The sequence below is a fragment of the Acanthopagrus latus genome, chromosome 8, assembly GCF_904848185.1.
Source record: "Acanthopagrus latus isolate v.2019 chromosome 8, fAcaLat1.1, whole genome shotgun sequence".
NCBI classification, from domain to species: Eukaryota; Metazoa; Chordata; class Actinopteri; order Spariformes; family Sparidae; genus Acanthopagrus; species Acanthopagrus latus.
The window spans coordinates 20,724,938-20,742,480 of record NC_051046.1 but is presented as its reverse complement, the minus strand read 5'-3'; the positions used below and the strand labels follow the sequence as shown (position 1 = coordinate 20,742,480).

Sequence of the window (17,543 nt, the reverse complement as noted above, 5' to 3'; positions counted from 1 at the left end):
GAAGATCAGACTAAAATTTATCACACAGAAATGAACCTCTTGGCGAGATTGTTTTGTCAACCTCTTAAGACTTGTTCTTGTATAACTGACACATATTGTCCTCTTTCAAGTCTGTTTTCTAATCTACATTTAAAGCTGTTTTGTTTCCAAATTTTGTTTATGTTGGTTTAATCTGCTTCATTTATTTCATTCAATTTTACCGAAAGGGGCAGTACCATTAAACAAAAGCAACAGAGATTATGGGAAACTTTTATCAAAAAATAATACAAAACAGTTAAAACTTAACAAAAATAAATTTCTACACATAGAATAAATTCATAAATTAATTCTGAACTGTAGAAATAAAAATCACCAACAGTTTTTTTCCACTAAAAATCAATCAACCAAATCAAACAGTGTTTCATCTATTATGTGTACTTTATTAATGTGAAGGTTTATTCTATTTTACTTTTAACGATTATATTTCATTTTTTTCAAAAAACAAACTTTTTCAAACCCGGAAACCAGTGCCCACTCACTGGACTACAATCCCCACCACTCTGCCTATAATCATACGTCATACAATTCAACCAATGGCTGAATCCGGCCGGGTCACGTGACGCGCAGCGCAGGAGATTTGAATTGTTTGTGTGGTTATGTGTGTTTTTTTTGTCGCAGTTTGAATGCGGAGCAAAAAAGTAACGTTATATTTGAGAGTTTTCAGAGGAACTTGAGGTTTGTAGTTTTTGCTTTAATTAAACAGACACCCTGTGTGAGCAACTGAATGAACCAAACTTAATGTGTAAAGTTCTTATAAGTCAATGTTTGATTTAGGATAGCTAACGTTAGCTGTCGAACTGACGGGCTATCCGGCTAACGTTCAAGTTAGCATGGCGATTAACGTTCACGTGTAAATTCCCTCTTTCCGCTGTTTGCCAGATTTTGTGTGAATTGTTGTCATTACAGTTTAATGTCAGAGATTAATGTGCTGCAGGTCTGAACCGGATCAATCTGTTTCCCTCAGAGAAGAAGCACGAGCGGAATGGAGTGTCGAGCTAACAGCGGTAAGTTAGCTAACAATCCCTGACCCTGAGCTGACATCTTCACACACTGGGCGCCACGTTCATGTGTTTTATTAACCGTTTCATACACAATGTCTCTGAACAGATCTGCTCTTTCTCACTGATGAGAAGTTTGACTTCGATGTTACTCTGTCACCTGCCAGGTAGGAAACATATGTTTCTGTCAAACTGTAGTAAGTATCATAAGGGCCACAAATCACTAGTGTCACGTGAAGGCATCATTAACAAACTGCTTCTGAATACATTTCTATTAACACCGAAAAAGTGTCATCTTCTGCAGCTTTATCATTTTCTTAAAATCTCTAAATTGAGTTTTAGCTGCCAAAATCAAGTTCAAGGTTCATGTTTGTCACCTTGTCAAACTGTAGTGGTAAATGAGTCCAAACAAAAATACATGTAAGAAGGTAGTAGAGACAATATGATTATTTTGAATAAAAAACAAAAAACTTCAAAAATATTTGCACTATTGCACATTGACAAGAGGATTTACGCAATTTCACATTGAGATGCAGAAGTTGCACATTAGGATAATGAGATTGCACAGCTTGAAGTTGGTTTGGTGTGTGTTTGTCACCAAAGGAGTTTTCCAGTGCTCACAGACTGTCCTGCATAGGGTGGGAGCAGTTCTTTAACAGTGTTCTCTGGACCTTATCCCTCTCAAGGAAGGCTTGTTTATGTGGAAATGCTTTAAATAGTGATTTTTCAGTTTGTATTAATACCTTTCAGATATCGTAAACATTAACTTTAGGAGTTTGTGTTTCTTTCCTGAAACTACATATTACACCTTTAATGATTCTTGGATACAGTTTGTTGATTGTGACTGACATGCACAACATTTGCTACATGTGTGTGACCTTAGTCCACACTGCTGCCCCACAGTGAAGTGCACAAAGGTAATGGAGGAGATGCTCAAAGCTGGAAAAGTACTATGTTAAATTTCAGATGGTGTTGAGACAGCTCCAGAGGGATCTTGGGAAAATAAATCTCAAGTATTAAACCTCTGATTAAACCTGTGGAAGTCGTTTTGCAAGTTTAATTTGCAATGGCTATCTCAGGTCTGTTGGCACATTATATTAATGAATATTTGATATCCGGTCCCTGTTGACCACAGAAGTGTCTGTCTTGTAGAACAGATTAATAAAGGATACAGAGATTAGGTCTACATTATTGTACACACTGAGTTGTTCTTTTATCATTATGAAGTAAAGTTTTATTGTTTTGAAAAAACAAAATGGTGACATTGTCTGGTGAACCACTGGTACTACATTACATGTTCTCATTTAATGTTGAACTTCATGAATATTAAATATTTTTCTTTAGATTAAGAAATCTTACCTTATTAAAAACGTGATTTAAAAAAACAAAGAAATGAGCTCAGTTTTGTGGTCATATTGTTCATCTTTCTTAAGCTCTTTGTGTCCTTCTCTCAGCTGTGATGTCAGTGGTGTGTGTCTCTGCTCTGCAGCTCCAACGGTGATGAAGATGAAGACGAGGTGTTCGTGGGTCCAGTCAGCCATACGGAGAAATGTGTCTCCGTTAACGTGGCAAAACGGCTTGAGAACAGCCGGACTGGCACTTTAGGGAGCTGGAGCCCACTGTCTGGGGATCAGCTGGAGGCTGTGTGTCAGGAAGCCCACAGACTAGCAGACCAGCTGCAGGGCAGTGAACTGAGCCAGCTACACAGTGAGGGCGATGAGACCACCAACATGAACACTGACACCACAACCGACAGGGAGGAGTTTGTGCAGGACGTTGAGGCTAAACTGGGCGTGCTTGGTCAAACTGCCAGGACGCTCAGTCCCATCAAACGCGAGACTTTCTGTGTCCAGGACAGTCCCATGAAGCAGCTGCCACCTGCTGTCCAGCGCCGCCTGCTGCGAGGAAGCAGCATCAACACAGCCACCCGCCCTGCCAGCGCAGCCTCATCCACCCGGCATGCCAGCGCAGCCTCATCCACCCGGCATGCCAGCGCAGCCTCATCCACCCGGCATGCCAGCGCAGCCTCATCCACCCGGCATACCTCTGCCAACACAAGTTTATTCACCCACCGTGCTCCATCCACCAGACTCAGCACCTCCAGCCCTGTTGCTGTGGCCAAATCTCAGCCTAAGATGGGGCTTCGAGGGAAAGCCACACTGGGGGTTGTGCTGCCTAGCAAACCGGCTGCCCCAACAACTTCCTGTTCAGCCAGCAAGAGCAGAGTAGAGAAAACTAGACTACAACCACCAAGCAAGGTAGGGAAGGAGTTTGTTTTTACTTTTCAAATCTTTGGTGAAACATTCAGTCCATAAAGGACACTGATCATCTGTGACCCTTAAAGTTAACTGGCGACCGAGTACTACCGCCAAATGAATGCAGATAGTTGATGTCAGCTCTTTTATTCTCTCTGTTTCAGACGGTGGGGGGTTGGAGGCGTAGCCCGTCCTCTCGCTCCTCCAGCAGGGCAGAATCAAGTGAGGATCTGCTCTCTGATGCGGCGAGTGTGGCGTCTGACATCAGTGATTCTTCGCTCAACTCCAGTCTGTTGGGAAAACGCACGCTGGTTCCGCCCACCAAGGTAACACACCTGTTTAAAACTGATTCTGCTCGATTTATCAGGGAAATGTGATCATCTTGATTATGTTTTTATGTATATCATCATTGACATCCTGATATGGTGTGAAGATACCTCATAGTGTTTTCTCCGTCAGGGGGTTGTGAAGAACCTGTCAGGTGTGAAAGTTCCGCCCCCTCAGAGCAGGAGGGTGACGGACAGGAAGAACACGTCGTCATCCTCGTCCTCAGTGTCAAGCTTCAACTCAAGCCTATCTATCTCCCCTGCTAAAGGTACGCTAACTGCTAAAAACTAACAGTTACCAGCTTGGTGTTAATGGTCAGTCTGATGGACTAGAGCTACATCAGTTTATAGATTAACAATTATCCATCCCCTCTGCTGAAAACAAATAAAACTTGTTCATAAAAATGTTTTTAAAGAAGTCAAATAAGCACTGCCTTACCAGTGTTTCCCACAGAATCCGACTTTAATTGTGGCGGTGGCTATCCAGCTGAGGAGCCATAGAGCATGCGCACTCGAGACTTCTGCCGACCAGCTAACCTCTGGTTTAGTGCCAAGCTAACTTGGATGGGGATAAAATGTAACGGGGCGGCTCCTCTAGACTGTCCAAATTTTACTGGATTTGAATTCCCCAAATTCTGACAGTAAAACGAGTCATTTTTGGGGGTTGTGAGGCTTTTATTACAATTTTACTGATGTGTCTTTCACAAGGGCTTGATCTCGACGATGAGGCCAGCCGTCTCCTTTGCAGAGGAAGTTGCTTTCAAACCAACTGCACTAAATAGTCCTCCTTCTCTTCTTTGTTGGTTTTACTGGTGGACTAAAAACCACAACACCATCCACTGCATCAGTATATAACATCATGTTATTCACTGACGGGTGTGCTGTGTTGAGTGAGTGAGAACAGGACACGCAGCTCCAAACATAGAAAACATCTGTATGTGGCGACAAATGTTGATGTTGTGGCAAACCACAACAAATAAATTAACTTGTTTACTGTTAACTAACCAGCTGACTAGATCAAGTTAACTGCCCCGGTACCTCCTGCACTCATCATCCAGTCAGAATGTGCAGCAGTACAGGTGTTGTGTTTCCCCTCAGGTAAACTGAACTCTTCTATAAACCGGAGTATGAGCAGCTCTACTGGCCCCACCCCCAGCAGCATCAGCAGACCAGCAAACAACAGCAGACCGCGTCGTTCTACCGTCTACTCTACCACAGAGCCAGCGCCCTCCACCGCTGGACGCCGCTCGCTGTCTGCCCAAGCCAAGAGGCCACTTGAGGCAGAATACATCAAAGCCAAAAGGTCCACACCGCTTAAGAGAGCTGAGGCCACACCTCTTCAGGTGACGCCCGCCAAGAGAGTTTTGGAGAGGACCGCCTCGATCCCCTCCACCGCCTTAGTCCGACCACAGAGTGGACTGAAAACCAGATCTAAACCTGAGGCTGTAGTCCCACCGACACCCAGTGGAGGGGTCAGAGGAGTTCCTTCCGTAGACGGTAAGATGATGTTGATGGAGCTGACAGTTTAATGTCTGTTAATTAGATGAATTTACATCAGTTTTTCTCATGGCAAAATTCGGATTCCTTTAATCTCTATGAACAGATATCTGGGTATGAATACAGAATCTGTAGATAGTGTTTTGGTTTCCGTTTGTAGTCTGAGTAGTATTGATCAGTGTCAGTCGTGTTTGAGTGGTTTAGGTTGCATGCAGGTAAACGGCGCACATGGAGAGCAAGAGAGACCCGAGGCATTGGCTGAAATGCATCTCTGAACTCATCAGTGTCCTTTAATCAGTCAGTAAGAACAAAAGACCAAACTCCAGAGACAAAAATAGGATTTCTGTTCCTGAAGCCTGAACTTAGTCACAGCAGACAATCATCAGTTGCACCACAAATACTATAGTCAAGAGCTCGACATTTTGCTGATTACCATCATCAATCAACCTGCAAAGTTAGACTAGCAACTTTTTTTTCTGTGTGGTCATGTGGTAAATAAAAACAACTTAATTTGAAAGTTTTAGCATCGAAAGAAAAGACTCCATCGTCATCAGGACTGAACTGATCTGTTGTAGTTCCAGTATTGTGGTTTAAACTGACAGGCCTTCAGTTTCTGTATTTGATTTTGATACGTCTGTCTGTCTGTCTTTGTGTTTTGTCTCCAGATATCTCACTGAAGCCAAAGAGGTTGATGTCGGCAAGCAGCGTGGAAAGGTAGATGACATCACACTACAGCACCAACTTTGTACCCATGTAGTCAGCTGTACATTTAACTTATTCACATGTATGAAACTAACACTAATGAAATTGTTCAGGATGTCAGGGAATATACCTTCTGTAATTAAACATGCCCAAGAACAGAGAAGAACAGGCACTTACTTGCTGATTTTTAAAGTTTAAAGTCTCACAAGTTTTCTTTTTACGTCTGAACAGGTGACATTTAGACTGGTTGAAACACAGCAAGTTTATGCGATTAGAGGTGACCTGGAAAGTGTCATGGAAAAAAGAATGACATGATAATGTTCTTGTACAAGGCCCAAAGTGTTTTGCTGAGAAGCATTAAATGTAAAGCTTGGGGACAAGAAAACTCCCCTGGAAGGTTTGAAGTTTGTAAAACTGATCAACTGGTCATAATAAATGACTGCAAGGTGAGACTGGAGGGAACTTTAGGTACTAAAGAATATTTCTAGATAATAAATGTGCCAACCAGTTTTTTTTTTTGTTTTTTTTTCTTTTTAAGAATAACATATATCTGTCCTGTTGCTACGTGCTTTGTCTGAAGTCTGACATTTGGTTTTGTTGGGTGTACCTACTTTTCTGTCAATTCAGTGATGTCATCAATAAACACCTTCCTCCCCTGTAGTCTTCCTCAAAAGCCCTCTGCTGGTCCTCTGACACCCTCTACTGGCAGCTGCAGGTCACTGCAGATGAAGGCACGTCGTCCCTCCGCCCTGCCTACTCCCATGAGGCGCAGGATGTCAGCCATCCCTGTCGCCACACCGACAAATCAGAACCGCCACACAAGACCTCCACTCGACTCTCACTCTGTCCCCTGTCCCGCCTCTGCTAAAAGGGAGAGAAGCTGCAGGTGAGCACTCTTGACATCTAAGGGGCTATGATGTTACTGTGTCAAATCACCTTTCCGTTACCATGACAACACGTGCAGATGTCTCACTTTTGTTGTTTCTTTGTAGCCCCGCCCCCAAACACACACAGGAGGTGGAGGTGGTTGATGCTCCAGAAATCCGGCCCTTCTACCTGGAGGAGGAGGAGGAAGAGGCGCCTGCTGCCCCGCCCTCCAGCCCTCCTCAGCCTGACCAATCAGAAAGCACTGATAATGAAGCACTGAGTCAGGGCCTATCAGAGCCCAACAAAAACCTGATCGAACTGGAAACTACAGAGGAGAGCAACAACAAGACACAGGAGGTCAGAGATCACCAGATCACCAACTGTACATTAACTTGATCACTTTCTGTCATCTGCCAACAGTTCATTCAATGTATGAAAAAAATTGGCATTAACTGTTTTTCAAATGAGTTACCAGAAAATGGCTCTGATGCATCATGAATTCTGTAATGTAACTAGTAACTAAAGTTATCAGATTAATGTAGCAAGTAAAAAGTGCTACATTTGCCTTCAGTATGTAGTGGAGTGATTGGAGAGGGATTGCTTGTTCTCATCAGTCTTGGAGTGAGTTATGGACCTGAGTGAAGCCAAAACATCTTGATCGTCTCATGGTAACTGGCTGCAGTATTGCAGTTGTGTACGTTTTTGGAAAATCCCCAAAATATTTACTCACAGAACATAGAAATGATTCTGCTGTCAGAGACTGAAGGTACATGTTCACGTAGTTGTGATGAGCTTCATCATCTGATCAGCCGCTTCCTTCAGGGGAAACCAACAGATCTTCATCACTCTGACACGCTCTCCCTTCTCTCATCAGGTTCTCCTGTTGGATCTTCCAGCTCCGACTCTGCAGCCCCAAGAGAAACTGCTCATCGACTTGACCAACACCCCCGACCTGATCCGGACAAGCAACAAGACCTGCACCACAAATCAGGTAACTGACACCAAAGTCCTTATAGGCAAGTCTCGCCACTCAATGGCCATCATGACATTTTACGGGTAAGGGTTAGGGAGTTATTTTGAGCTGAAACCTAACCTGGTTCTGTTCTGGTTCTGATTGGAATTATTTTAATTTGTCTGGAGGGGATCTTTAAATAAAACCTGTTTGTTTTGCTTCAGCAGCTGATTGACCTGAGCTCTCCGCTCATCAAGTGGAGTCCAGAAGACAAAAGGGAGAACAACGCTCCACTCATCAACCTGTCCTTCTGATTCACACCTGGATGTGATGGTGTCGGCAGTAAACTGGACTCGGCATATCTCTATCTTCAGAAACTTTAATAATACGCCAATTAACAGAGTTTTTATCAGTGAAGTCTTTACTGAAGTATTATGATTTAAATGATGAAAATATTCAAAGGTTGCTGAAGTTTTTCTGCACCCGATTGTACTTTTATTTGTTTCCGTTGTGCTGCTCTTATTGATGTCTGAATAAATGTTGTTAATGTCACTACTGTAAGCACTCTGCTGCTGCGTGCTTAAAGGCATAGTTCGGGTTTTTTGAAGTGGGGTCAATCAGCGCAGCCTCGGTTTGGAGAAGTAGCCCAGACACTCAGCTTTGTACTGCAGTGAACAGGGTCCAGAGAAAAAGCGAAATAAACCACCTAAAATAAGGCTCACCGAGTGTACGTTGTAAAGGGAAAATTCACACTGCTTTACATTGCCGTCAGACTGGCCTTTCTTTTGGCACTACAGTTTCTCAACCGCAGAACCTCCGCCGCCGATAGTCATTAGGGCAGCTCACTGTGCCTTTCTCTGGGACTGGAATGATGGTTGCTGACTTCAGGCAGGTGGGGGACTGCAGACTGTGGTAGCGAGAGGTTGAGGATGGCGGTGATTACCTCTGCTAGCTGGTCTGCTCAGGCCTTGAGAATCCTGCCGGTGACTCCGTCTGGTCCAGCTGCTTTCCTCGCATTGACACTACGCAGGGTGGATCTGACCTCATGTTGGTCCACTTGTATGGCGTTGTCCTTCACTGGTAGAGCCGGACGTGTGTCAGCAGCAATCCGGTTGTCAAGGGGAGAAAAGACATGGTTGAGGGAGTCTGGCAGTGTGCGGTCTGTAGAGTTGGTGGCTGTGTAGCTGTACTTGTAGCCGGTTAGAGTTTTAATCCCCTGCCACATGCTTCTGGAGTCGTTGCTGTTAAAGTGCTGCTCAATGCGCTGCTTGCTGCTGCGTTTGGCCTCATTGATGCCTCTCCTCAGGCTTCGCCATGCTTGCATGTAGTCCTGCAGTTCCCCAGACTTGAACGCAGAATCCCGTGTCCTGAACAGGATCTTCAGCTTGCCGTTGAACCACGGTTTCAATATAAAGCCGTTGAAGGTGAGGTTTGCCCACGGTGTAATGCAAGGTAGGACATGCCATTGTGCAGTTGTGTCAGAGGTGTGGCGGTGTACAAAAGAAAACAATATTGCAAAACAAATGAAGCAGAAAAGTGATAAGGATCAGGATGAGTTGAGAAAACAAGTTATACTGCACTCAAACTCAACAGATGAACCCAGATAGCTTGTTAGCCTCGCCTCGTGTTCAGTTCCATTCCATGTGAGCAAAGGGGCAAAAAAACCTTCACATCGGGTTTGCATCTCAACTTTGGTTCACTTTGACCAGCAAAATTGCAGACACAATCAATAGCTAAGTTGTGTGTGCTTGATATTCAGCATTGGCAGGCATTTGCCTACATTTGCGTTTGTGTGACCGCAGCCATAGCCATGAGTGCCAGTATGGCAACAGCCTGTACCCCCCACTCTGGCTCTCCAGAAACTGATGGGTGACATTACGGTGGGTCTGTCCACTATTTTACAGTCAATGGCTGGAGTTCAGAGGTCTGCAAAAGGTTGGTGGCAGCATAAAACATTCAAACATGATGTGGTAGACAGAGTTGTGCCTGAACGTGCTCAGTGAACGTTCATTCATGAACGACGCTCTCTCACAGTTTAACTTTGTTCAAGAGAGTCCCAGATTTCCATCGACCCTTCCAGGCGAAAGCCTGGCTAAAACTCACCATAAACAGGCCTTAATATGTAGCAGAAAAACATCCAATCTGGCAACACCAGCCACCACAGAGTCGCGCCGCCGCATACGTCATCAGAATGCAAAGCATGGAGGCAGCAGCACTACCTCAGTCTCTGCCTCCACCATCAATATGGCATCTTTGTATGATTACTTAAAACAATTTTATGAAAAGGTCAGTGATGATCCAGGTGGGAAAATCTTAACTTTTTATGTAAACTTTGCCTGCTGGGTTTAAAGAAGCAACTCTGTACATCAACAGTGTCAACAGCAAACCTGAAATGGCACATTGAACTAAAGCACCCTGCTAGCCTTTCAAGGTATGTGTGAATGAATAAAAATCAAAAGACATGACTCCATGTCATAACTGTGCAAGATACAGTCATGGAACTTTACAGGTGTGTAGCTGAGATCAGAATGAAAGTCAAATTCAAAGATCGGTGTGGTCCAAGAAAGGGTGCCAGGGGAGCGGGTAGGAAATTTGGCCCCCTACTTAACGCCACTGGTCCAACTCCTTTAAAGTGGCAGATCATAGTAACACTGTAACTTTGGAACACAGTTGAGCTGGGTTAAGACTTGGTGTAAGGGCTCACATTTTAGACATCATCTTCATCATATAATCACCGGTACAAAGGGCTGCCTCACATGTTTGTTGTAAGTGAGACAAACCCTCCTTGTGTCTCCGTGCAAAAAAGAAAAAGAAATCTCAAAACAAATAAAGTAGAAAAGTTATAGGGATCAGGATAATTTAAGAAGTTTATCCTGCAATGAAACCACAAAAAATGCAAAGACAGAAACTTCTCTTTTTGAACACAGATAGCTTGTTAGCCATAGCTTGGGTGGAACTTCCAGTTAGGTGGGCTTGTTTAACAAACCCATTTTTGATTAGGCTGCAGTCACACATATGCAAAATCAACACTCGCCTCCTGTTCAATTCCATTACATGTGAGCAAAGGGACAAAAAAAACCCCAAACATTTCCATCCGGTTTGCAGTTCAGCTTTGGTTCACTTTGACTGGCTAGTATTACATACTTGGATGCCAGCAACCGTGTAAAAGAAATGTAAAAACCCAGAATGCAAACTGACGTTGACTCAACATCTCATTACTGGCATGACTGATGAAAAAATTTCAATGTGAGGTGAAGTCTGCTTATACATGTGAGCTCTATGTCCTCATTCAGTTTATTCTGTTTTCAAATTGCACCCAGCAGGACAGGACAGAACTTTATTTACGTTCTTTATAAAGAAGTTACTTTTACTTTTTACAGTTACTTTTCTGCTACCTTTACTAATTGTAAAGGTGATCGATAAAGATGTTGCAATCGCTGCTTTGTCCTCACTTTGCTATGCCAATGTAACATCTACTCAACAACTTACAGCCCAGCATGGTGATTCCAGAGCTGGCTACGGTGGAGCACCAGGTCAGCAGCAGCTGGGACTTTTTGTTTCTGTCTATCATGAGAAGATGTTTCTGAAAATTGTAAACACTTTGGTTATATTCTACAACAGTCATAAGAGAGTTTATGAACACCTTTTCTAAATTGTAGAATGTGTTGTGTGCGAAAAAATTCTAACTTATGTGTTTTTACTGTATACTGCATCTCCCTCCCTTAAGCTGCAGTCAGGTGTCAAAGACATTTGGAAGGTGTTACACCGGCACCAGGCGTTGTTGCTGTGGACTCGGTGGACGCTCCAACAGGATAGAGTCTCATCTTTGACAAGGATGAATTCTTCAACTACAATTTGACTATGATTTTACCAATTTGATGTAATGTAAGGGAGAAAGGTGGATTCTTTTTTTATCGGGTGGAGTGCAGTCCTGAGGAGACCAAAGAGCCAAACAAAAAGCTAAACTATTTATTTATTTATTTATTTTTTTTGCAATTTTTCAAATGCACTCTGTTAAAACAGTCCCAAATATGTTAAAATCCAATTCAGCTCAAAATAATCGCCAAATATATTAAAACCCCAGCATCCCAGGGCAACATTTAATAGCTCGACTGGATATGTATTGCAGATATCTGTAATTCAATTCTTCCTAGTCAAAAAGAACATTTCAGATATCCACAATGACATTCTTCCTAGGACAAATGACGTCACTTTTGCCATTCATGTGTATTGGGCTTTCAATTTCAGATATCCACAATTACATTCTGGATATCTAGAATGAACATTCTACATATTTGCAATAGAATTCTTTCTAGAACCCCCCCCCCCCAATTTTAGATATCTTCAATCCAGTTGTTAGTCATAAGTCATAATTTTCATTTCAGAACTAGTAAAAATGTCATTATGGACAGTCACTTCTGAAAGCTTGTAAGATAAATTGACCTGCTGTCTTTGTTGAGAGTAACTTTGAGCCAATATGCTTGTAAAAACTGAAAATGATTTGTAGACCATCATGAAAAAGTCTTGGATCAGATTTGAATTATTGTATCTACATGGTTATCTACAAACAAATCAAAGAGACATTACACCATACACTCATTTTTATTTGGTTCAACGGCCAGGCCAAGGTCAGAAATATGGCGGGGGGATTTTTCGACTCCATACATATCTGAGGCAAACGCATATGCCAAAACATTCATCCACAAGGGCGAGAGACTCAAAGTGATTCTGCAGAATCTTACAAACACCAGGATCAGGCAGAAACACAACAATGGCAAGTACTGGCTGATTCCCATCCCCGATGGTACATCGAAAGAGGAAGAGCAGTAGATTGTGAAACAGAACATCCGTCCTTATGGCCAAAATATTTTTTGTTCCCTGAGCTTTACTTTGAAAATCCAGTGGGTGTGTTATCTTTGAAACATACAGATGCTTGTGTACTCTCTGATGTTGTTAAATGTAACAAATTAACGTCATTTTCATTCATCAATGATTATGTAAACTGAAAAATCACAGCTATATATGGTGTGCTCACTGAAAGGAAAGGACCAAAAACCTTGGTAAATGTCCTGTATTGAGATTTCTTATTTGTTATTCCACATTCCGATAAGCCATACTGCATTTAATAAACTGAATTTTAAACAAAACTGTTATCGTTGTCCCTGCATACCAAAGAGAAAACAGCGGGTAAACATTTCATTATACTTTGCCTGTGTGTTTTCCAGAAGTGTTTGCTACTAGCGTTCTACAGCAAACACATATGATCAAGTTGTGGTGTGTTCCTGCGGTGGCAAGTTTACATCCATTAGTCAAGTATAACTGACCACAAGATCAAAATTGTCTTGCTAAGTCATGTTCAGTGATACTATAGATGTGGTAGGTTGTTCTTGCGGTGGCATTAAAGTCCCTGTTACAGCTAATAGTATGTTAGTTACTTTGACATAATTTCATGTTTCCTTTTTCCTGGTTTGGAACCTGGCAACCCAGTGGTGAGTAAGTAAGGACCACTTACAAGCTGTCAGCAGCTAACTGCCTTTAGCAGCAGTTAGCGTTTTCTTTAGCAACACAGCTACTGGTAACTCTCCATCAGCAAACTCCCTGAACTTCTGTACTCTAACTATCGACATGTTCATGGAGAAGCTGCTGGTCATCAGATTTTGTTTGCTAGCGTTTTAGTTTTACTTTTATCTACGTTTACAAGGAAAGCTATCTGTCCAGAGCTGCTGCAGGCAGAGCAGCCCAAGGGCAGCAGAGGGAAACTAGACAATATTTTCTCCATAAAACGTGACCCAGTTTCGCCCAAATCACCGAAGAAAGTTATGAAGTTGTGTTTTTGTACATTAATCTATGAGGTTCACTCCAGAGCTACCCACTGCTCTGTCGACACACTTCTTTTTATACATGGTAAATGGACTTGAATTTCTGTAGCACTTTTCCAGTCTACTGAAGGCTCAAAGCGCTGTACAACACTTGTCACATTCACCCATTCAAACACACATTCATACGCTGATGGTGGAGGCTGCCATGCAAGGCACCAACTGCTCAGGAGCAATTTGGGGTTCAGTATCTTTGCTCATTCAGATGAATTTTTTTTTCTGTTGCTGGTTCATTTTGAATGATGGAGCAATCCAATTAACCAGAAGAAGTCTTCTTTTCACTGGAAATGTTATTGCAGCATTTCCAGAGAAATCTGCCTCGGAGTGACTCCTCATGCCCACTGAAATACTTCAGAATCATAGCTGCACATGTGCCAGAGGGCTGTGCCGGGGTGTTCCTCTTTCTTCCTGGTGCTGACTCACTTCTTGGAACGGTGTAACCTTTCATGCTGTTTATGTAACTTCTGGGTCATGACCTTTTTAGTTGAAGAGAGCTGTTCCTTAATGCATTATTGCTACACACACCTACAACATAAAAATGTCTGGGTTGAAAAAACAAAACAGAAACATGTTTCTCTTTTGAAGTTTTAAGAAGAGTTGTGCTAAAGCAACACACCTGTTGATTCCAGTAATTATATGAAACTAAAGAAAAGTCGATAAGCGACCTGCATGTTGAGACATCACACCTCTTGCATCATGTTTCTTACTGGTAGTTCCGTCTAGAGGAGTCTGCCTATAAATACGAGCTTCGTCGGTTATTCTATTGACTCATCCAGCAAGAAGACAAGGCTTCCCATTTAAAGAAAGCAGTTTGCTACTTTTTTTGACTTTAACTAATCGTAAAGATGATCGATAAAGAGATTGCACTGGAGGCTTTGTGCACACTTTGCAATGCCAACGTAACATCTGTTCAAAGACAAGGATCGCAGGCTGCTTATCTGAGATCTGCCCAATCAGCACCACCGAAGCAGCTGCTCGTCAAGAAGTTCATCCCTACGGTCTTGGATGCAGATGATACCTGGTAATTTGTTCTGATGTTGATACAGAAAATGGCTTCAGACAGATTTTACTCAGTCATGAAAACATGTAAATACAATTGCATTTGCAGAACGTGTTGTGTGGGATATAATTCAGACTGAAAGCATTGATCTTCATTGAAACAGCATCCTGTCCCTTTACATTGCAGCGAGGTGTCACAGTGCAACTTCATCTGCCTCCAAGACCTCCTCGGAGGTGTTCAACCAAGAGCAGGCTTTCGCCGAGTGAACCAGGTGGACATTGGGGCAGTGAAAGACAAAAATCACATCATCGATGAAAATGAATTCTTCGACCCGCGATTCGACTACGATTTCACCAACTTGAGAGACACCGCGACTTTCCGCAGGGGTGGAGAGGTGTATGAGCGCCCATGTGGTTGGCAACGTTTTGCCCTCAGGGTAAATTTGCTTTTGATTTATTCGACTTTTTGTCTTTTCCTCCCACTCATTTGTTACACGCAGCTGCAAGTTTGTTGATTATTGTGCTCCATACAAAATCAGAAAAATTGCTGAATCATTGCAATGTTTCTTATCGCAAATATTCAATTTTGCACCTACACATGGTCTATGACCCACATCACCTTAATCAGCATTTCCTTTCACTGCTTGATCTTCAAAATGACGAAAGAGCAGAGACCAACAAAACCTTTCCGATGTCACGTAAATATTTTGTCACAGGTTCTGGATGATTATGATGGAAACGCCTGGCTGGGAACTCAATACCGTAGCACCCAGTCAGTGCCAGGAGAGTGGCCTGTGTCCTACCACGGGACATCAAAGAAAGGCGCTGATGGCATCATTGAAGGACACTACAAGGTTCGATATATATGCAGTTTTGAGTGTCTGATCGGAACTTCACTAAGTAAACATGCTTTTAAAAATGTACTTACTGACAAAAAAGCCTTGTGATGACTGCACGACCACAAAGAAATAGTCCTCATACACGTTGTTTGTAATTGTTTTTAACAGCCAGGCCCAGGTCAGGTGTATGGCAGGGGGATTTACTCTACTCCATACATCAAAGAGGCAATCCCATACGCCAAAACCTTCACCTCCCAGAAGAACGGCAAGAAGTACCGGGTGATTCTGCAGAACCGTATCAACCCTCAGTACAGGCAGAAATACAACAATGACAAGTACTGGCTGATTCCCATTCCCCATGGAACGTGCGACGAAGAAGAGGAGAAGATGGTGGAGAGGGCCATCCGTCCTTATGGCCTGCTGCTACAAGAGGTCTAACAGGTTGAGAAGGGTCACAACAAAATAAATCTGAAGTACTTGTTTCCTGAGCTTTATTTTGAAAATCCAGTGGTGGTGTTGTCTTTGACACAGAAATCATCTTTAACAGTTCATGCCAAATACTCTCTGATGCTGTCAAACGGAAACATGTTCCATTTGCATATACAAGTGAGTATGTAGCTCCATACTAGTGTGACTTTCTTGTAATGAAATGTCTGCTTTGATAGACTGTGCTGCAATAAATAAACCACCTTAAACACATTTATCTTTTTTTTTTTTTTGTCCATACTAACAGAACACAGGGGGTACATGTTTCGTTATAAGAAAAGACAAAACAAGAAAAGGGAAGGAAAGAAAAGAAAACAAAAACTTAATTGGGGTAAATCATTCATTACAGCAGCCAAAGTATCAGAAGCAGAGGGAAGGGGATCTAGTGATAGATAAATATGAAACAAGAAAAAAAATACATTATATGGGTTATTATACGATTATGTAATCTTGTTTCCTTCCAACAAAATTGCTCTGTAAATCTGAACAAACAATAAAAAGATGACAGGTAACATTTTATCACATGTATATTCCTATTGTATTTGTTGCAGATAAAAGTACACACACATTGTTATTTAATTTCCTAAAATGAACATAGAATTTCATGCAAGGAATAATATTTTACCTCAGACTTATCCTGATTATTCAAAGGCATACAGGTTTGTGATACTTGGAGGCAAGAGACTGGGTTCCATCAAACAATAATTCTTTATTTTGAACAATCTCACAGTACTAATAAAAAGGCCAGTAAACACAATATGGATCATAATTATGAGCTGAAAAAAAAATGAAGAAAATGGCTGAAGCTGAGGCTTACCACTTGAAGAGGTGGGCCACCAGGAGTGAGGTACCCTGGAGAGGATCACCCTTATCACACTTGCGCGCACACATATGTGAAGGATCACACCGGGGTAAGACGACCCAGCACACAGGAAGGGGACACCATCACCGGTAGACACCAACCTCCTCCACCTTAGGCTCCCAGCTTCTAAGACAGAAAGGGATATACAATTAGTGGGACATCCTTTGAAGTTGGAGACTACCTTTCTTATCCGTCCAGTTATTTCACTATCTGACTCTGACAGTACGCTCAAAATTAGAGGCCAAACATTGGAGGTGAGGCAGTGGGTCTTCAGTACAAAAAGGTGTTTATTCCAAGAGAAGAAAACATATATCCATGAGGTACCCCGGGGCAACTGAGATTTCACCCCGATTCTCCCCCTTTTATACCTGGTGTCAAGGTGCCAAACGTCCTCTTTGACCATCCTTTTTTGTTGATCACCCACGGCTTGTCATTCATTATTCTCTTTTTTAGGTGAATTCTTAAGGGCCTACAAATGTCTCAGGTGTGGCTGCACCTGTTGCTCATTTATTTCAACACTGTTATTATAAAAGGTGCATCAAACATTGGTCTTTTATGAGGCTGAAAACTCACTGGTGGCACTGCAAGGGATATTCCCAAATCTATTCATATGCATGATCATGACCCAGTTTTCTTATTTGCCGCTACACCTTAAACAAATAAACAAAACACTACTGCACTGAGTAACTGCTGCAACACTAAATGCTGGTTAGCAGTTACAACAGAAACTGGTCCTCCTGCCCGTGGTGATTGACTGACCACTTTAAGGTTGATTTAATGACGACATGAGTTTTGAGAGTTCAACTAAACAACAAAACATAAAGAAAATGAACAAAGTCAACTAC

The 17,543-nt window shown here is 42.3% G+C and overlaps 2 protein-coding genes across 5 annotated transcripts; both read left to right on the top strand.

Moving 5' to 3' along the window:
- Positions 1-560: 560 nt before the first annotated feature.
- On the top strand, positions 561-8,197 carry gtse1 (G-2 and S-phase expressed 1). 4 transcript variants are annotated; one of them, XM_037106396.1, is made up of 12 exons: positions 561-714; positions 974-1,043; positions 1,147-1,204; positions 2,527-3,295; positions 3,457-3,618; positions 3,752-3,887; positions 4,717-5,115; positions 5,781-5,829; positions 6,527-6,703; positions 6,810-7,041; positions 7,559-7,675; positions 7,861-8,197. In XM_037106396.1, exons 2-12 carry the CDS (start codon positions 1,022-1,024, stop codon positions 7,948-7,950), a joined length of 2,211 nt encoding a protein of 736 aa, XP_036962291.1. In that variant the 5' UTR covers positions 561-714; positions 974-1,021; the 3' UTR covers positions 7,951-8,197. The 4 variants fall into 4 exon arrangements, with proteins under 4 accessions (XP_036962291.1, XP_036962290.1, XP_036962288.1 ...); XM_037106395.1 differs by having other exon boundaries at positions 6,479-6,703; positions 7,864-8,197; XM_037106393.1 differs by having other exon boundaries at positions 6,479-6,703.
- Positions 8,198-14,252: 6,055 nt separating this feature from the next.
- Positions 14,253-16,049, top strand: LOC119024450. Its single transcript, XM_037107280.1, has 4 exons — positions 14,253-14,533; positions 14,699-14,948; positions 15,228-15,365; positions 15,519-16,049. The coding sequence occupies exons 1-4, from the start codon at positions 14,358-14,360 to the stop codon at positions 15,786-15,788; spliced, it is 834 nt and encodes a 277-aa protein (XP_036963175.1). The 5' UTR covers positions 14,253-14,357; the 3' UTR covers positions 15,789-16,049.
- Positions 16,050-17,543: the final 1,494 nt, after the last annotated feature.

Coding starts and splice junctions, on each gene's coding strand:
- gtse1 (XM_037106393.1), top strand. CDS start 1,022: ATGGAGTGTCGAGCTAACAGCG. Junction 1,205..2,526: donor GTTACTCTGTCACCTGCCAG/GTAGGAAACATA, acceptor TCTGCTCTGCAG/CTCCAACGGTGATGAAGATG. Junction 5,830..6,478: donor TCGGCAAGCAGCGTGGAAAG/GTAGATGACATC, acceptor CCTCCCCTGTAG/TCTTCCTCAAAAGCCCTCTG.
- LOC119024450 (XM_037107280.1), top strand. CDS start 14,358: ATGATCGATAAAGAGATTGCACTGGAGGCTTTGTGCACACTTTGCAAT. Junction 14,949..15,227: donor GGCAACGTTTTGCCCTCAGG/GTAAATTTGCTT, acceptor ATTTTGTCACAG/GTTCTGGATGATTATGATGG. Junction 15,366..15,518: donor TCATTGAAGGACACTACAAG/GTTCGATATATA, acceptor TGTTTTTAACAG/CCAGGCCCAGGTCAGGTGTA.